This window comes from Rhinolophus hipposideros (genome assembly GCF_964194185.1).
Source record: "Rhinolophus hipposideros genome assembly, chromosome: 10".
NCBI lineage: Eukaryota > Metazoa > Chordata > Mammalia > Chiroptera > Rhinolophidae > Rhinolophus > Rhinolophus hipposideros.
Window position 1 is genome coordinate 9,941,440 of NC_138056.1, and position 19,068 is coordinate 9,960,507.

The window sequence follows — 19,068 nt, forward strand, 5'->3', positions numbered from 1 at the left end:
CCCTCCTCCTTCTCCTACATTTTCTAACACTTTGACTTTGATGGTGATGATGGGAGAGTGGAAACAGTGAGGGACATGAACTTGATGGCAATTCCTGTGAGTAGCTCTCAGAAATATTGGGTCGAGCAGTAAGCTTCAATTAAGGTTAGAGCTAAACTAATGTGTTCATTCTAAATGCACAACTAGCTGGACTATAGCAAGGGAATATACAGGTGAGATTCACAGATTTGGGACACTTTTATTTCCACTTAATTATAGACATGACCTTGAATGGCTCTTCATTAAACTGGAAGATATGACAAATTATACCTCTAATCCTCTGGACTGTCTCTCTGGGATGTGATAAAGTCTCTCCTTGTTCTCCAGGAAACAAAGATAATTGTAACAGAGACACTAAAAGATACATTAACATCCCTTTCATAACAAAATTTATTAACCCACGTGCCACTGTCATGCAGGGTGGCATGGGGGGGGTGTCTCAGCTCCCACTCCCCCCATAAGAATGCAGGATAGGCCATAAGAATGCAGATAGGTTCTTTTTGGCTAGGTCAAAAAAGAACACCCACGGAGCCATTGGTAGGGGAGTCATACCACTATGCTCTCGCTGTTGGCTGGGTTGGAGACACAGGAAGCAGGAGCTACATGATCCGCAACCTACCGTTCACTTCTCTGCCAACCAACCAACCCCACTTGCTAGCTGCAATCCGTGCTTGCTAGCTCAGCCACCATCTTCTTGCTAGCCCCCATTTGCTGCTAGCGTAGCCACGGCAGTTACATTAGTGGTCAATGGCTCACTGGTTACAGCTGATGGCCATCTAATCATAATTGATGGCCATTTACTACCTGAGTGAGCACCTTTCCACGTGAGGCCGAGAACCTGGAAACTGCACTCCTTGCTCTGTCCCCACAGCCATCTTCCCAGTATCTTCAGACAGTGGTGGCCCTAACCAGTGTGCTGTTATAATTAAGAAACAAACCTCATTCACTTAGACATTTATCCAGAAAGGACTTCATGCACCATTCAGCATTGTTGGTGTCACTGAGTGCACAGAGATGAACACCGTTGTCAGGCAGGTATTCTGGTCCCGCTCCCCACCTAAGAACACAGGATATGGGGAGGCCAAAAAGGAACACCCACGGAGCCTTAGGTAGGGGAGTCATACCACTATATTCTCGCTGGGGCTGGGTTGGAGACACAGGGAGCAAACATCTGTCAGTACCCCAACAAGGGGTCTTCCTATACCCCAGTCTTGCTAGCGGCCGGCCGAGACACACACAGGAAGCAGGATACACACGATTTGCAATCTGCCGTCCGCTTTTCTGCCTACCAACCAACCAACCAACGTAGCCACAGCAGCTATATTAGTGGCTAATTGGCTAACTGGCTACAGCTGATGTCCAACCACCACCCGAGCCAACAACTTTCCACTTGAGGCCGAGAGCCTGGAAACTGCTCTCTGGGACACTGTTCCCACAACTGTGATCCCAGCCCTTTGTCCAGCTCAAAATCCCGCAGAGTAGACCAAAGATAAATGACATAAAAATACCAAGATGTCAGAGGCTGCTGGATGTACCAGAGGACCTATCAATTCTACCTGATCAGGGGTATGTAGAATTCAAGGAAGAGAGTCCCAGGAAAAGGAACTTTTGAGCCAGGACTTAAAATCACAGCCTCAGGTGATTTCATTCCTTGCTCTCCCTCAGTGAAATTATGTCACCTCTGCTGGGGAAAGAGTGGAAGAAATGCCTGTTTACCCTGTTAACTGGGAGTAGATAATAGTTCATTGCATGTGCAGCAAATGATTAGAAATTAGTCTTGAGATTTAGACCGGAAATGGAGGATGGTCTGCGGTGTTTGGACATGAAGCTCTTTTGTGAGAATTTTCAACAGCATCTTGAAAAATGCAAACCATAAGCCTCCAAACTGTTTCATATCAGTTTTAACAAGCATCTTCTTCCTAACTCCCTTCTGAGTTATGTATCATCTTCTTGTCCACGCTGTGGGTGCTTACAGCCATGCTCTTTCATCTTTCACAATAGTTGAAACACATGACAAAATTATTATTATTTTTTTTTTGGTGGGGGCAAAATTATCAAGATGAGTTTTAATCATGGTTCTGCCTGGAAGTAAGAGATAATTGAGCTAACATTTCTCCTCTACCACATATATTTCCGCCTTCTGGCAACACATTTGCCCAAGTTTTCATCAACCACCCCCAGCCGTCGCCCAACCTGGTTTCCTCTTTGACAAGCAAAGGTTCTTCTCCGTTACATTTATTTTCCCAAACTCAAAAGAAATTTGCTTTCAGAGCTCACCTGAACAATTGTTTTCTCAAACTGAATGCTCAAATTCCTTAAAATAACTATGCATGAATTTGCATGTTACACATTGGAAGTGTACTCGTAAGGGTTATTTTCTGATACTCCCAAAGGAAATTCTCGCTCTCTCTTTCTGTCAGCCGAGTTAAGTATGGGTTAAATAAATATGATTAAGAGCCCAAGACCAAGGGAGACTCAGACTGATACCAAGCTCTCAATGTTCCATGAGAAACTTAGCTATAAAAATGAAGGAAATGAAAAAATAGCGTTCACAGAACAAGATGGCTGGTTGTAAAATGCCTAGCACTGATTTCAAACTTGGAAATTTTTGTCTCTTCATTTGCATGACTTCAGAAATGCAAAGAGAAAAATTTACATAGACTACCCAGGCACTTAAAATTTCTTTGAACCCTTTCTGAAATTGGAGTTTATCTGTTGTATCCCTGGGCCATTTAACCACCAAGCACCAAGGTCCTACATGTGTTAATTCTTTATCTGCATGTGTTAATTCTTTATCTTTATCCAAAATGACACTGTTCACAGGGCAAATTAGAAGTGTGGAATATATCTGTTCTCTTGCAACCAAGAACATCTGCTTAATGTGGAGAATTCTGAGACACTCAGAATCATATACAAGCTGCAGACATCAGCTGTTCTGTCCCTATTATGGATGATGAGCATGTTAATTTTCTTTAACCCAAACTTCCTTTCAAACAACCTCCTAATATAACTACATTTGAATGTTTGCTTAAATCCATTTTTACTATTTTCAGCATTATACCAAACTTTTAATAATTTCCTATTCTTTACTGGCTTAGTTTTGAAAACATAATTTTCTCCTCCAATACCTTACAAGTGTTTATAAATTGCCTATCAATCTTTTCTCCCATTGTAAAGAATGATGCGTCTCATAGTTTTTCTGGAGTCACCTGTGTCACCTCATGTTTCAGTCTAAACTGGTTGCTTCTAAGCATGGCACACAGTTATCATCCTGGGACTTCCCATTGCCCTGTTTTATATTGAATTCCCTATTTCCTTCATCCCCCATTTTTCTCTTTCTTAGTGTATTACTACATGTTGGTGGAACATATTCTCCAAAAACATGCTGAGTGAGAAAGGGTAGCTGGGAGATTCTAGTTTTTGAGACTTTACTCTTCTGAACATCTACTTTTTTATATCGTTGTATTAATTGAATTCTAGAGGGGTATGGAGTTTGAACTGGAAAATACTCATTCACTCTATTTTCTTCTGGCATCTAGAGTTTGTTTGCAGAATCCAATGTAACTTTTAATTCCAAATATTTGTATGTGTCGTGTATTTTTATCTCTGGAAACTTTTATAATTTATTTTAATCCATAAAGGTAAGAAATACATGATGCTAAGATTTAATGTAAATCCTATACATCCATTTTCCTGGACCGTCAGTAGCCATATTCAAACTAAAACAGTCCTGTGTACTTTGTTCTAAATTTTTTCCCATGTAATGTATTTTTTTAATTTAATTTTTTATATTAGTTTCAGGTGCACAAAACATTTACACCCCTCACAAAGTGATAACACCCCCCAAGTCTACTACCCCTCTGACATCATATATAGCTGTTACAATACCATTGACTATATTCCCTATGCTGTACTTTACATCCTGTGAATATATCTACATCTTATCTTTATCTACCTATCTATCTATCAATCTATCTATCTATAGATTATATATAATCTATAGATATATAATTATTGTTAACATTCAATATTATTCTACATCAGCTTCAGGTGTACAGCACAGTGGTCAGGCATCTATTCAATTTATGAAGTGACCCCCCCCCCCGTAAGTCCAGTACCCACCTGACACCTTATATACCCATAGTCTTTACAACGTTATTGATTATATTCCCCATACTGTATTTCACATCCCTGTGACTATTTTGTGACTACCAATTTGTACTTTCTAATCCCTTCACCTTCTCCCCCATCCCCCAACTCCCTCCCATCTAGCAGCCATCAGTGGTTTTTTTTATACAATGGTGTGTGTTTTTTAAGCTTTAACACTTTAACAGTTTATTTTATTTATTTATTTTTTATTGGGGAAGGGGAACAAGATTTTATTGGGGAACAGTGTGTACTTCCAGGACATTTTTCCAAGTCAAGTTGTTGTCCTTTCAATCTTAGTTGTTGAGGGCGCAGCTAAGCTCCAGGTCTAGTTGCCGTTGCTAGTTGCAATTGTGGGAATCAAACCAGCAACCTTGTGGTTGAGAGCCCACTGGCCCATGTGGGAATCGAACCGTCAGCCTTCGGAGTTAGGAGCATGGAGCTCTAACCGCCTGAGCCACCGGGCCGTCCCGAACCATCAGTTTTGTCTCCAACCACTCTGAGCCACACTGTGCACTACTGCCCTGGCCCCAGCCTACCTCAAATAAAACCTGAGCTTGACTGAAGGATTTTTGCAAACCTCAGTGGAAAAAAGATAAGTAGAATCACTTTGCAACCTATAAAATAATAATTTAAAAATTTGAATTTTATTGTATTCAGATCCAAATTGAATATGAACCTATACATTATTAACTTTATGATTATGAGTAAATTTCTTTCTCTGTCTCTGATCTTCCCTTTAAAATGGGAGTCATGATGCCTACTTGTAAGGGTTGTTATAATTAAATAAGATAAACATGTAAATAGCACAATCTTAACTCCTTCCTCCAAACTCTCCGACTTTTCATCAAATCTTAATGTGTTCTGAGAGTCAAATTAAACTGGGTATTAAATGCAATACACCTAACAAAGAGCCTGAGGCATAGTACATATTCAATAAACGTTAATCTCCTTCCTTTGTGAGCTTAGGTTTTATTACTGTAAAGCTGTGTGATGCTCACTGTGCCACACTGTTTCTATAAAGAGTGACAGAAGAGAATGCTTTGTCAGAGGGATTTGAAACTAAGGATCATGTACTTTATATCACAAAAAATAGTCAAGGGCAGAATGTGGCTCCCTGTAAGAAAACACTTCCCCTGTATCCTTTTTTTCCTGAAGAAGAAGGAGGAAGAGGAGGAAGAAGAGAAGAAGGAAGGAAGGAAGGAAGGAAGGAAGGAAGGAAGGAAGGAAGGAAGGAAGGAAGAAAGAAAGAAAGGAAGAAATCAACCAGGATGAAATATGAACTGTGAAAAGTAAATTAAACCATATTACAAAATGCATGAAAATGTTCCTGAAAGAGGCAGGGGTTAAAAGGAGCTGACCTAAGTAACTGAAAAGCCACCCTTTGACAGTGTGCCTTAAGGCTAAAGATTAAAAAGAACTGTACTTATAATAAATGCCATACACTAATAGGTAAATTTATTTCTTATAAGAATACTGGTTAGCAATTCTGGAACAACTTTATATATGTACACTAAAATTAAACAGACAAATAAATAAAATTTGGATAATTTGTTATCAGGTTTCTTACATTCAGGAAATGGGTTATAAATAAGCATGATGGAAAAGGTGAGTGGTAGAATGAATCCTGTGGAGCTTTCTAAGTATAGTTCAAAAGAAAGAAAGAAAAAGAAGAAATCAGGGCTCTCTGTAGAAATTAAAATTCTAGGTCTGCAGCTGTGAATGAGCCTGGAGTACCTTATAGTTCTGGGAAATAAGAAAGTGCTAAAAATGGCAAGGGAGGGTTAGGGCATGTGAAAACTACAGAGGAGCCAACTCAGCTCTCAATGGCCAAAGATGGAAAAAATTTGAGCAACAAAATAAATATTTTTCATATCCCAAGAGTAATGTAAATGTTTATGAGTCCATGCTGATATGAATGGATGATTTAGTAACTAAATAATGAGAGAGAAGGGACAAATCTTTTTTGAAAGAAGACTTCAAAAAAAATCAATGAAGAAGAAATAAGGAAAATGGAAAATCATCTTTAGAACATCACAGTAGTAATTACTGCAGGCAAATTCTACACATGAATGTAAAATTAAGGGGTGAAACTTTAAAGAGAAATAGGATACTTGCTTAGCTTCAAAATATCTTCTCTAAAATATTTATTACTGTGGTGGCTTTAACACAAGTCCACATTTGTTTTGATCTTCTTTTCTCCAGGAAGTGCAGCTCATGTCTCCTCCCCTTGAATGTGGACTGAAGCTATGAACTCACTTCTAATGAACAGAGAATTGAAAAGAGAAAATAGTAACTTTACGCTGGACACCCCTGGCAGACACACCCTTAATCAAGAAATCATGGTTAATTTCACCAATGATGTCATGCTGATGTCATGAGTGTACCAGGTATCCTGATAGGATGTGATAAGATCACTTTATCTGTATGGAATTCTTCCTGAAAACCCACAAATCTGGTCTAATCATGGGATAATATCAAACAAACCCAAACTGAGGGGACAATCTACCAAAAAACCAAACAATGCTTTTCAAAAATGTCAAAGTCATGAAAAATAAGGGTAGTCTAAGAAACTGTCATAAATGATAAGAGACTAAGTATAACTAAGTACAACGTGGTATCCTGAATTAATCCTGGGGGAAAAAATAGGCATTAATGGAAGAACTAGTGAGACCGTAATAAAATCTGTTGTTTAGTTAATGTTGCACGAGTGATAATTCCATAGTTTTGATAAATGGACTATGTTTGTAAGACGTTGGTATTAGGGGAAGATGAATAGACTATATGGGAACACTATAGTATCTTTACAACTCTCCTGTAAATCTGAAAATGTTACAAAACATGTTGGAAAGTCAGTTAACTATTTACCAGCACGTTCCTAGGTTGGAGGGTGGGGGTGGGGTGGAATGGGGTGGAGTGGGGTGGGTTGGGAGTGGGGTGGGAATGTGAATTGTGGCTTTTGCCAATCTCTGTGGTATAAACTAAACCCTCCCACCACGGCCAATTTCAAATTCCCCAAATTGACTTGTGCTCCCTGAAAATTTAAAATCAACTCTCACAAGTCAAGAAAAGCCCATTCAACACCACTGCATAAATTTTCAATTGCTTCTTAAGACTCAGAGTTGCTTGTCTTACCATCTCCTATAATGTCTACAGTTCTCTCTCCAAACGTATACTTCGCCATCTGCCCCTCACACGCCAAAGTTAGATACACTAAACTCTCTTGTCTGTCCCCTGAACACCCTAAGTTCTCCCTCATTAGAGTCTTTTGCATGGATCCCCTTCTGTCTCTTCCCCTTCATCATGCTAACTCCCTGTCTTCTTTAAGACTTCAGTTTAGAAGAAAAATCTTCTGAAAGATTGTCACTGATGTGGCCCCTAAACTGGGTTAGAAATTCTTCCTACGTGCTTCCCGAGATTTGTATTCTCTCCCTATCATGGCTCTTGTTTCTCCAGGTTGTAGTTACATGTTTCTGTGGGTCAGTATGTTCCACTATGAACAACTGCAGAGCAGGGACTTATACCTCGCCATCTGCCCCTCACACGTCAAACTACACTAAACTGGTCTCTATTGTAGGCCAAACTCCTAACAAAGCACGTGGCACATAGTAGGTACTCCCTAAATGGCCATTGAATGTGTTAAAACAGAAATAATTTGTATATACATATACGTATTCTGAAGAAGAGAGGCAAGAATTAGTAAAAAGTGTGGGAGAATCTTTGCAAATATGGTAAACAAGGAGCTAAGAGTAACGTGTGTGTGTGTGTGTGTGTGTGTGTGTGTGTGTGTGTGAACTAAAGACAGTGTGGATGACTCAGTTCAGTATCGAGAGAGGAAAATTAGTTTATAAATCAAGTGTACAAGTACTTCAGCAGTAGATTTATAAATCAGGAACCAGGTACATCAGAGGGAGCTCCAGCATCCAACTGCCACCTTAAAAGGGAGCCACTGAAGTCATTGGAGGGCATTGGAGGAGCCAGAGTAGAAGTGTGAGGGTTTCTGCACATCTGACCACAATCCCACCTCAGCCTCAACAATCCCAACAAGACCAACAACGACAGCAAGTTCTTTGTCAAGTAGTTGTGATGCTATTCCAAGTTTGCTTTACTTGTGTTTAACCCTCATAACAACTGATGAGAAAATTGATACTACCAATGAGGAAAAATAGGTCAGAGAGATTAAGTAACTTGCTCAAATTCACACAGGTAATGAATGACAGTATCAGAATTTGAACCCATATCTGTGGGATTTTAAACTTTTATTTATTTTAAGTGTGTTTTTCCAGGACCCATCAGCTCCAAGTCACATAGCTGTTCCCATCTAGTTGGGGAGGGCGCAGCTTACACTGGCCCGTGTGGGGACTGAGCCAGCAACCTTGTGGTTAAAGAGCTAATTGGCTGCTCCCCATATCTGTGGGATTTTAAAGCCCTATTCTTTGTTTTGTTTGTTTTACACTTTATCGCCTTGCTTGAAGAATAAGTGTTGATCTTGCTCTCAATGTCCCTGACCTAAACCATTATTTCTGTACCAGGGCATGCGTAAATGAGCCTCCGCAGCTGATTGAAATAAAATCTTGAGGCTTGACCCTCCCACCTCAAATGTAGTTAAAATTTGTCTTAATGATAACGATAATGATCTTTTTTTTATTTGACAGTTTTTGTAATGATGATGTCAGCTAAAATCAAGAAACATTTTTCTGCAATGAACAAAAATCTGACTCATTTTTCTTCTCATTGGCTGGATGACTGCTGGATTTTAGAGAGAATGCATGAGGTAAAGATTATTCTCCCTGCCTTCTTTATACTACCTTGTAAAACAGTGGAGTAGATGGGTAAGAAGAAAAAGAACCGATTTCTGGGAACAACTTTGGAGTGGTGATCATAGAAGGTACGAGGCCAAGAACGCCTCAAGAAGGATATTTGTCCTTCAGTACCAGGACACACAAATGGGATTTATAGTTATGACAGCAAGGATTGAGTAGATGTCCAAGCTTCTAATCACTGGTGCCATGATAGCAGGAATATGTTTCACAGCCTCGTGTTCTCTTGAGTTCTTGGATGGAGCTCTAACTCATGGAGATTTGGGGTTGAGTTTCTTTGCTCTCAGACTTACTTTAATGAGGATGTGCTCCTGACTCCACAGAATAGGGAGGTGAGGAAATCACCTGCAAAATAAAACATCAATCTCCAAGAATAGGCTCATCACTACTCTCTCCTATCCCTTCCTATTATCATCATAATCATCACCAATAATAGTCACTCGCTGATTATCACTGTGCTAAGGTATTATGTACATAGTCCTTACAACAAACATCAGAAATAAATGAAAACATTTTCATATCACAGTTAAGATACCAAAAATCTACAAGCAATTCATGATTTTTCCCCCTGGGTATACAGCTAAAAAGGGACACGTTACAAGAAAATAATACCTTAATTCTATCTGTATAAAAAAATGTGTGCTCTTAGGTATGAAATAACACTGTTTCACTCTTGCATTTACACCACAATTCTTTTCCAGAGAAGGCTTTATTCCATCTCTAACATTCAACCATCTGTAACTCCAAGAACCTCGCAGATTATTATCACACAGAAGTCTCTTTCCAATTTCAAGAGTCAGAGACAACCTCAAACCTTAGAGGAAGGTTGCAGACCATGTGAATCAGTAGTCATGGAAACAAACCTACCTCTCCTGAATGACAGCAGTTTGTTTTGCACCCATGGCTGAGATGGAGATGGTTAGGCACAATTCCAGCAAGGTAAGGATTAGCATTAGAGATACAAGGCCCTAGGGGATATGATGTCTCACATTAAACTCAGTAGAAACATTCAGAGGAAAAAAATGTTAGCAGGAAACCAAACTACAACATTTCCCTCCCATAAAATGGAACTGCGTAAACCATAAATTAGGTTTAATACACAGTCACACCAACACTCTCTAAGAGACTCAATACCAATCTAAAAACATGGAAATATTTTTTCCTGGAAAGAGAGATACATTGTATTTCTGTAGCAAGGGATGGGAAGTAGTCATGGGGGGAAGAAGCTGTAGAGGCAAAATTCTGACACCATCACTACCATCTACCGACTGGAAGAGGAGCAAACTAAGAAGGTGAGTAGGCAGTTTTTTAAAAATGCACAAAATTTGACCCCTCCACCATTTCATTAGTTGTACTTCATATAAGTTCAAGCATTTTACACTATTTCTAAAAACTAAAACACTAAGCTAAAATGTTAAATAAAAAATGACTTCTTTTATTACTGAGGCACCTAGAAGAAGCAAATACAAAATTACTCTGGAGGGAAAATAACACAAAATCCACAGAAAAATCAGACCCGTATAAATATAAACTGAGATCAATAAAATATAATGAAGAAAACGAGGACACTAACTTCCACGAGTAGTATCAGTAAATAGGAGAATTAAGAGTAAGTTAGGAAATAATAGTTCATAAATCATCAAGGGGAAATGGACAGATTTGAAGGAAAATATTAATTTCTAAGTTGACCTCAGAAAAGGGAGAATGCCTAAACACAAACGAAAAAATACTTATTTGGAAAGGTCATTAAAGATCTTTTCCTTTGAAAATATCATTCTCAAATAAATTCAAAATTGAAATCATCCAAATTTTCAATAAGTCATTATTTGAAAATCCCAGACCACAAAGAAAATTATAAGTCTCCCAAGAGAGTTTTAGAAGCAAGATGGGGAATGAAAAAAAAAATTAATTTAATCTCTCTGAGAATTTTAATAACAGCAGTGGTAGTAATATGGATAATAATGCAACAGTATTCTAAACACTGTTTTAATTGCTTATCAAATATTAACTTATTTAGTCCTTGTACCAACCATGTAAGATCGATACTGTTACTATTCTCATTTCAAAGATGAAAAAATTGAAACTCACAGGTTACCTAATTTGCCCTTCATTGCAGCGCTAATAAATGGCTGAGCTGAGATTCAAATCAAAGCAGAACGGTAACTGGTATATTGTTTTTCTGTATACTTTAGGTTGTTTGAAATATTGTATAATGAAACATAATGTTTTGAAACATACATTTGATGAGGCACCCGTGTAAATGCATAAGTCCGGTAATGATGAAGACTGACAGCTCTTGAATGATAGGCTGTTAACTGCTAAATTTATTGAGAGAAAAACAAACCCCACTAGTGCAATTGTAGCACTGGCGATGTTCATCCCGAAGCTGCTTTGCATCTAAAAAGCAATGATTTTCAATTAATATAGGCAGCACATCCTTCATCCCTTTGTCTACAATTCATTTAAATAAACATCAATTGAATGTTTACACAATACCCTAGATGCTGGGTAAACTAAATGAACAAAGATACAAAGGTCCCTACCCTTGTGGAGCTTACATTCTACAAGCAATGATAAAGAAAACAATCGAGTAAACTAATAGGTAAATTATATAGTATTTTTAAAAGAAATTAAGTGCTATGGGACAACAGAGTGGAGTAAAGAAGATGTGGAAATCCAGAGAGAGAGGAGTGGAGGTTTATGATATTAAATAGGAATGACACCGGGGAGAGGCATTGAAGAGCTGAGGAAGGTAGCTTTGAGGATATCTGAAGGGATATCCTCTAGTCAAGGAAACACTCAGTTCTAAGCCCTGAGGCTAGAGTGTCCCAGATACATTCCAGGGAAGCAAGGCTGGCAAGGTGGTTGGAGGGGGAGTGACCAAATGTAAACAATATCTGGAAAAGAAGATAGGGGGTGACCAGATAGCAGATCAGGTAGGGAGGGACCTTCAGGTCATGGAAAAGATTTTGGTTCTTACTCTAAGAAAAACAGATACTTTAGAAGACTACCAGCCAAGGGGAAAGACAATTAGATTTCTATTTTAAAGGGAACACTCAAGTGAGACTAGTTTAGATAGGGCAAAGTTTGGAAGGAAGGAGCTGATTAGGAGAGCGGATGGTAGATTAGATGAAGTGTTATCAGTAGAAAGATGAGAAAAGGTCAAAATTAGATATAGCTTGAATGTAGGGTCAACAGGATTTGCTGACAAATTAGATTCAAGATTGTTCAAGAAAGAAGAATAAGGGATAATTCTAAGGTTTGGGACCTGGAAATCGGGAAGGATGGATCCAGTTCCCATCCACTGACATGAGGGGGACAGTGGATGGAGGAGGTTTTTAGAGGAAGATTAGGAGTTGAGTTTTGAACCTTTGGAACTCTAAGTAGATGCAATCAGATATGGAGCAGTCTTGTGCTCAGAAGAGAGATCTAGGCTAGAAGTATTAATTTCAGAGTTGTGGGCATATAGATGTCATTCTGTTGCGGAAAAACAGCGAGCACCGAGAGACTCAAGTGGCACGCAGAGATCAGGGAGAACACAGCATTATTATGCCAGCGGGCTCAGAGGGATTGTTCCCAAAGACTGAGCACTTACTGGGGTCGGGCTCTTTGTTTTATAGGGTTAGGCCTCCGGGTTGGGGGTGAAATCTGGCCGGGGTGCCGAGGAGGTCCGTCCCTAACAGCTGTGATTGCTCAACATTGTTTTGACAGGAAAACCTCTAACTGCTGTGTTTGCAGGAAATTGCTCTGATAAGGTATCTGAACAGGAGGGGGATGGAAGCTCCTAGCGGTGCCTGCAAGAAAAAACGTCCCAACAATTCAAAGCCATGAGAATGAATGAGATTGCCAAAGGAGTAGAGCAGGTGACAAAGAATTCAGCTTCGGGATACCCCAACATTAAAAGGTGGAAGAGAAGAAAAGGAACTAGGAAAGGAGATTGAAAAGGAGAAACTAAAAACAGGAAAACCAGCCAATCAATCAAGGTGTCCTGGAAGCAAGTGAAGAAATTATTGTAAGGAGTGAGTGATGAACTGTGTGCTAAATGTTGCTCATGGGTCGAGTTCAATGGAGATTGAGAATTGACCTTTGTCCTACCATTGTAGAAGTCTCCAGTGATCTTATGGAGAACAGTTACAGAGGTGTGATAGGAAAGAAAATAAAGCCTATTGGAGTGGGTTTAGTTTAAACGGTTTAGATAGGAATTGGAGCCAAAGTACAGATAATTCCTTTAAGGAGTTTAGCTAGAAAGGGAAAAATTGTGCTTGTGGCTAGCAGGAGAACACAAGGTTGAGATATTTTTCTTTCAAGAGCAGTAAGTGGATGCCTATAGGCTAATTAAAAAGATCTAGTAGAAAGAGAATTGGAGTGTGGGGAAAAAAGGAAAATCAAGGATTCAAGTAGGGGTACTGGCTTTGAAGAAAATCACAGAGGTCTTGATGGTAAGAGGAAAGAATGAAAAAAATATATTGGTATGGATCTGGTCAATGAGGTAGATATTATAGTGTGGGTCTGGAAATTCTGATGGCTTTAGTTTCTCAGAATAGGAAGCAAGGTCATCACCAGAGAGTAAAGATTGAGAGAAAAAGGGTTGGTGTTTGAGGAGAGAATACAAAGGACAAATAGCCATCCAGGTAGGAGGAAGAGTGAAGGGACTAAGAAAGTAGTATAAACAGGTACAGGATTTAGTAAGAACATATAATAAAGACCTAGTAATTGTTTAATAGCTCACCAAAGGAATAGAATTTTTGGCTTTCAGTTGTGGTGGGAGAGTTTTTACTCAAAATAATTAGAATTACTCAAATTTAACAATACACAAAAATCAAGAAGGTTTTTCTAAGCTTCAGATTCATCAAATATTCATATTAACAATCCCACTAATCATATTCACAATCTATATGATTTTCTGATGATCTACTATGTGAATGCCTTAAGAAAATTAATTTTCTTGTGCATTAAAGAGACCTCTACTCTCACCAACCTCTACTCTCCTACTATTACTGGAGAACATTTCTACTCCTATGACCACAGGAAAAGAGGAAGAAGAACTGCTACTTACCAACATTCTTGTGGGTTTTCTCCCAGCTGCAAAAGATATGGATCCTGAACTAATAAACTGTTTGAAAAGAGGAAATGAATCAGATAAAAAAATATTAAGAATCAACTATTTTTTCTAGTTCCTCCCATGATTAGCAAATATCTAGCAAGTCATAAAAAAACGTTTTAAAATTCATATCCAGAACACAAAATTGTACTTGATGTTGCTCATCATGTTATATGAATAAAATTTTAAATTAGTTTAAATTTTGAGTAAATTTATAATAGTTTCATTTTGTTTTAAGTCTGGCTTTTTACAGGTTTATGTGGTTGTGCATATTTTAAAAGCAAAATAAACATATATAGAGATATAGATATTTACTGTAATATAATTACCTTTATGCTTATATTTATATTAAATGTAAATAATATTTATTTACATACACATGTGTATATATATGTAATATCATTCTCACATTCTTACCCAAGCTTCAGATAAAGGTTTGATTTATTGGACTAGATGTTCTAAAAAATCTTGTACAAATATTTGAGTGTCTATATTGATGTATCCATTACTTTTTAAATTATTATTTTGCTATGCTATTGTTTCCATGACTCTACTTTTGATAAATTGAATTCTCCACATGTTCATGGTTTTCTCAAAACCTCATTGTATTTTTTACCTCAAATCTCACAACCATTTACCAATGGTTTACCACTCCTATGGTCTGAGGGAAAAGTTGCCAAAATCATGTAGAGCAAAAGCTTGCTACATACAGTTCAATTATTGAATTCTGGCCAAACATGAAGGAACAGGCTTTGAATTCTATTTCAAATAACGAAGCGGTTATCACAGGAAACTCCTGAGTCACTACAGCTTTGTGGTTAAGAGCGTATGCTCAGTGTTCTGATCCCATCTTCAGCTCATGTTCATTCCGTAACCTTAGAATAATTATCAAACCCTTCTTTGATTCAGTTTCTTTTTCTGTAAAATAGAGAGGTGCATGTCCCCATGTTAATATTACTTACCTTATAGCTACGTGGGGATAAAATGAAATATAACAACACATAGTCAGGGTTATATATGTGCCAAGCATGCAGAAAGCACTCCAATTATTAACAATAGCTAAGATTTGTATATACATTTTTCCATTTAAATTCACAGTGACCCAAAGAGAAGGTCCTCATATTATTTCTACCTTCCTAGTGAAGAAACTGAAGGGTGAGAGTTTCCAAAGTCACATAGTTAATAAGGATGAACAAGAAAAAGACTGGAGAAGGGAAGGAATCACACAGTCGATATACAGCAGGGCATGTAAACAGAGGGAAGGGGAGCGAGACAAGGGCTTAGTCGAAGTAAGGCCAGATCTGAAGGGTTTTGTGCCATGTTGTGGACCTTAGATTCTGCTCTGTAGGTGAGACAGAGCCAGAAAGAAGCTTCCAGCAATGGGAATCCAATGGTCAGATTTGTATCTTAGTGTTGATGCTAAAAGAGTGCAACTCTGGCTCCCTGACCATGGCTCTTTCCTTCTTCTTCTTCTTCTCCTCCTCCTCCTCCTCCTCCTCCTCCTCCTCCTCCTCCTCCTCCTCCTCCTCCTTCTTCCTCTTCTTGATAAACTGAACTTACATTTTGGAAAAGAAAATTCTTTTCTGGTTGAGTAATTTAAACATTTTATTATTCTTTTTTCTACAATACGGAAAGTTTCCATTCAGGTAGCCAGAATTTATTATGCAAAACAAATGTGTACCCTGGCTTTTCTAGAAAAATTCAGATTCTAACTATTCCATCAAAATGATGTTAACTATCTAAAATTTTCAGAAATATAAAATCCAAATTACACATTTTGGACTGTATCAGAAATAGCAGATAATCTTGTGTCAGAACATGAGATCCGATTTGGGCCAATAAATTTTAGCCAAATTATAAGCAGTTTCTTTTTAAAGGAGATCAGAAGGTCAGTGATTTTCAAAAAATAAAAGCATGAATAAATTAAGAGCCCAAGACTTGTTAAAAATTTCTTTCTTTTTCATTTGCCAATTACAGACTCTATTCACTGTTTTCAACTAAACTTTCCCATCTTAGATATTATGGTAGCATTTTTGTTTTCATGTTTACTCAAAGACTGAACATGTATAAATTCTCAAAGTTCTAGCACCAGAACAAACAAGCAAAACAAACAAGCAAAACCAAGAAAACCATCAGGTAGGTGATAATCAAATGACAAAGCCGAATAAATAAATTTTTAAATCACCCAGATTTTAAAAAATCACCTAGCTTATTTTTACTGATTATATTTTGACCCAAATAGGGGATATTACTCTTCTGATTTTCAGACAGTAATCAGCAGGTAAATTTCTTATCTCCCAAACCAGGACTCTCTGGATGTACTATACAAGCCAATTCATCAATACTCATTTTTCATTCAATTTTATTAGTATCCACAAATTGAATACATGGGTAGTAGACTAACGTTTGGGACTTAAATTGTTCTCAGCAAATGTGATTTCTTTTAATCAGAAAGAAAGATGTTTTTGTTTTTAAAACTTGTTTGTGTCAAGAATTACAAATCAAACCTACAGCACATAACCTTCAAATTACCTAAGAACAATACTTTAATAATCAAACACATTGCTAGTCATGGTATCTAAAAAATGATCTATGGTCAGGGTATTTGAATACTCACATATACAGCACCCTTTATCTGATAGCCTGTGTAAAGAAGGTTAAAAAAAAGAAAAAGAAGTGCCTGAAGAGATGGGATAAGGTTTGTAAGGAACCCAGAAAAACTCCCAGAGCCAGAATTATTGCTCCATTCAGGATCTGGATGGCCTGTAAGAAGGAAAAGAAAAAAAAAAGCATAATGGTCATATACTGGTATATACTGAGAAGAGACCATTTAAATTTTCCTCAGATAGGAGATATCAGGAGGTCAAATATATGGCGATGGAAGGAGAACTGACTCCCACCAATTTCATTGGCAACCCTACGTCTTCACCTTCTTCCCTACTTCTGTTCAATCTCACAAACTCTTTTTGAAAGTGGCAGAACAACAGATCTACGGAAAAATGCTCAACTTCACTAGCTATTAGGGAAATGCAAATCAAAACCACAATGAGCTATCATCTCAACTGTTAGAATGGCTATCATCAACAAGACAAGTAATAAAAAGTGTTGGAGATGTTGTGGAGAAAAAGAGCCTTCATACACTGCTAGGGGGAATCTAAATTGGTACAGACACTAGAGAAAACAGTATTGAGGTTCCTCAAAAAATTAAAGATAGGATTACCAGATGACCCACTAATCCCTCTTCTGGGTATCTATCCAGAAAATCTGAAAACATTTACTTGTAAACCTATATGTACCACTGTGCTCACTGCAGCATTATTCACGGTGGCAAAGACATGGAAATGTCCTTCAATAGATGATTGGATACAGAAGATGTGGTACATATACACAATGGAATATTACTCGGCCATAAGGAAAGATGAAATACTGCCATTTGCGACAATGTGGATGGATCTTGAGATTATCATGCTAAGTGAAATAAGTCAGACAGAAAAAATCTTAGACTTCACTTATATGTGGGATATAAAACTGAAAGCAACAAAAGAACAAGACAAGCAAACAAAGAAACAAAAACTCATAGACACAGAGGGTAAGGGGGAGGGAGGGTGGTAGAAGAGTGCAAAGGGGGTCAAATATATGGTGATGGAAGGAGCACTGACTCTGAGTGGTGAGCACACAATACAATATACAGATGATGGATTATAGAAATGTACACTTGAAACCCATATAATTTTACTAACCAATGTCATCCCTATAGATTTAATAAATATTTAAAAGGCCAAAAAAAGACATACATATGTATAATAAAAAACAAAGAAAGTGGCAGAAGAGTAAAGGAGATATGACTGATAACATAAATTGAGTCAGACTACCTTCTCTGCATGTTTTGGGGTCATAATAGGATGAGGGCAGATAGGCCTTAAGCAACATTTTACTCAATCTTTCCCTCCATCCAATTTTTAAATTTAAAATACAGAACATGAGTTCATAGAACTCAGCCTCCTGAAATAGATGGTCAGACTGGAGTCCACTGTTCAATGTTGATAGGATGTTTCTACCATGAGATTACGCCTCTGCATTTTTTTTTTTCTTTTCCCTGGCTGAGGCAGTTGTTCTTCAGTTGTCGGTCGGCAGCTCACAGCAGCTCATGGCGGCTCTTGCCAGCCCATGGTTGCTGCCCCTGGCAGCTCACACTAACCTCCTGCTACTCACGTCAGCCCAGCTCCAGCGAGAGCCATCGTCCACAATCTTAGCTGTAGGTCAGGACGCAGCTCACTAGGTGGGAATCGAACCCACGACCTCCATGTCAGGAGCGCTGCGCTCCAACCACCTCAGCCACCGGGCCGGCCCTGCCTCTGCCACTCTATTCCCAGGTCTAAAATATGCAGCAGTCTTTTATTAAAGGAGCAATGTTATTGATGGCATGTAACTCAGATGGCATGTTACTCAGGAGTAACTCAGAAATTCCTCCTTATGAGCATAAATGAGGTTTTCCATGTGATAGCTATTAATATTTTCTTTCATCTTAAGGCAACTTCTAAAATAAGGCTGACTTACCCCAAGAGCTTGTAGTTCCTCTTTCTGGTAATTTTGTGATCTACCAGTGGGCTGGTAAATAGAATTATTCACCATCTCTGGTTCCCCCTGGCTTCCTGGGGTACCAACTGCTGAGGTTGTGCCCAGCTCTGTATTAGCTACTTCTTGGGAAGCCATTTGGGATTGGTAATTGCTGTAATAGGAAAGAGATCCTAAGGCTTTATGTTTTCCCTTTTACCACTAGCTAATAATATTTTTGTGTGTAATAGAAGAGTTCGATTCTGGTCATACATCAAAATTAATTTCCATGAATGGGGCAGGAGGGCAGAATAATAGAGTTTTTTTACATTGTCTAATTCCATTTTATCTTGGAGTAGTAGACATCATTAAATCATTGTAGTAGGCCTGGGTACTTCACTTTGGAAC

The 19,068-nt window shown here is 38.2% G+C and overlaps 1 protein-coding gene across 1 annotated transcript; it reads right to left on the reverse strand.

Moving 5' to 3' along the window:
- Positions 1-9,299: 9,299 nt before the first annotated feature.
- Positions 9,300-18,819, reverse strand: MS4A3 (membrane spanning 4-domains A3; the record flags this gene model as incomplete). Its single annotated transcript, XM_081062657.1, is given in 8 exon segments — positions 9,300-9,350; positions 9,873-9,904; positions 9,907-9,973; positions 11,244-11,402; positions 14,062-14,118; positions 16,724-16,756; positions 16,759-16,869; positions 18,664-18,819. Coding segments are annotated over 8 exon segments (666 nt in total).
- Positions 18,820-19,068: the final 249 nt, after the last annotated feature.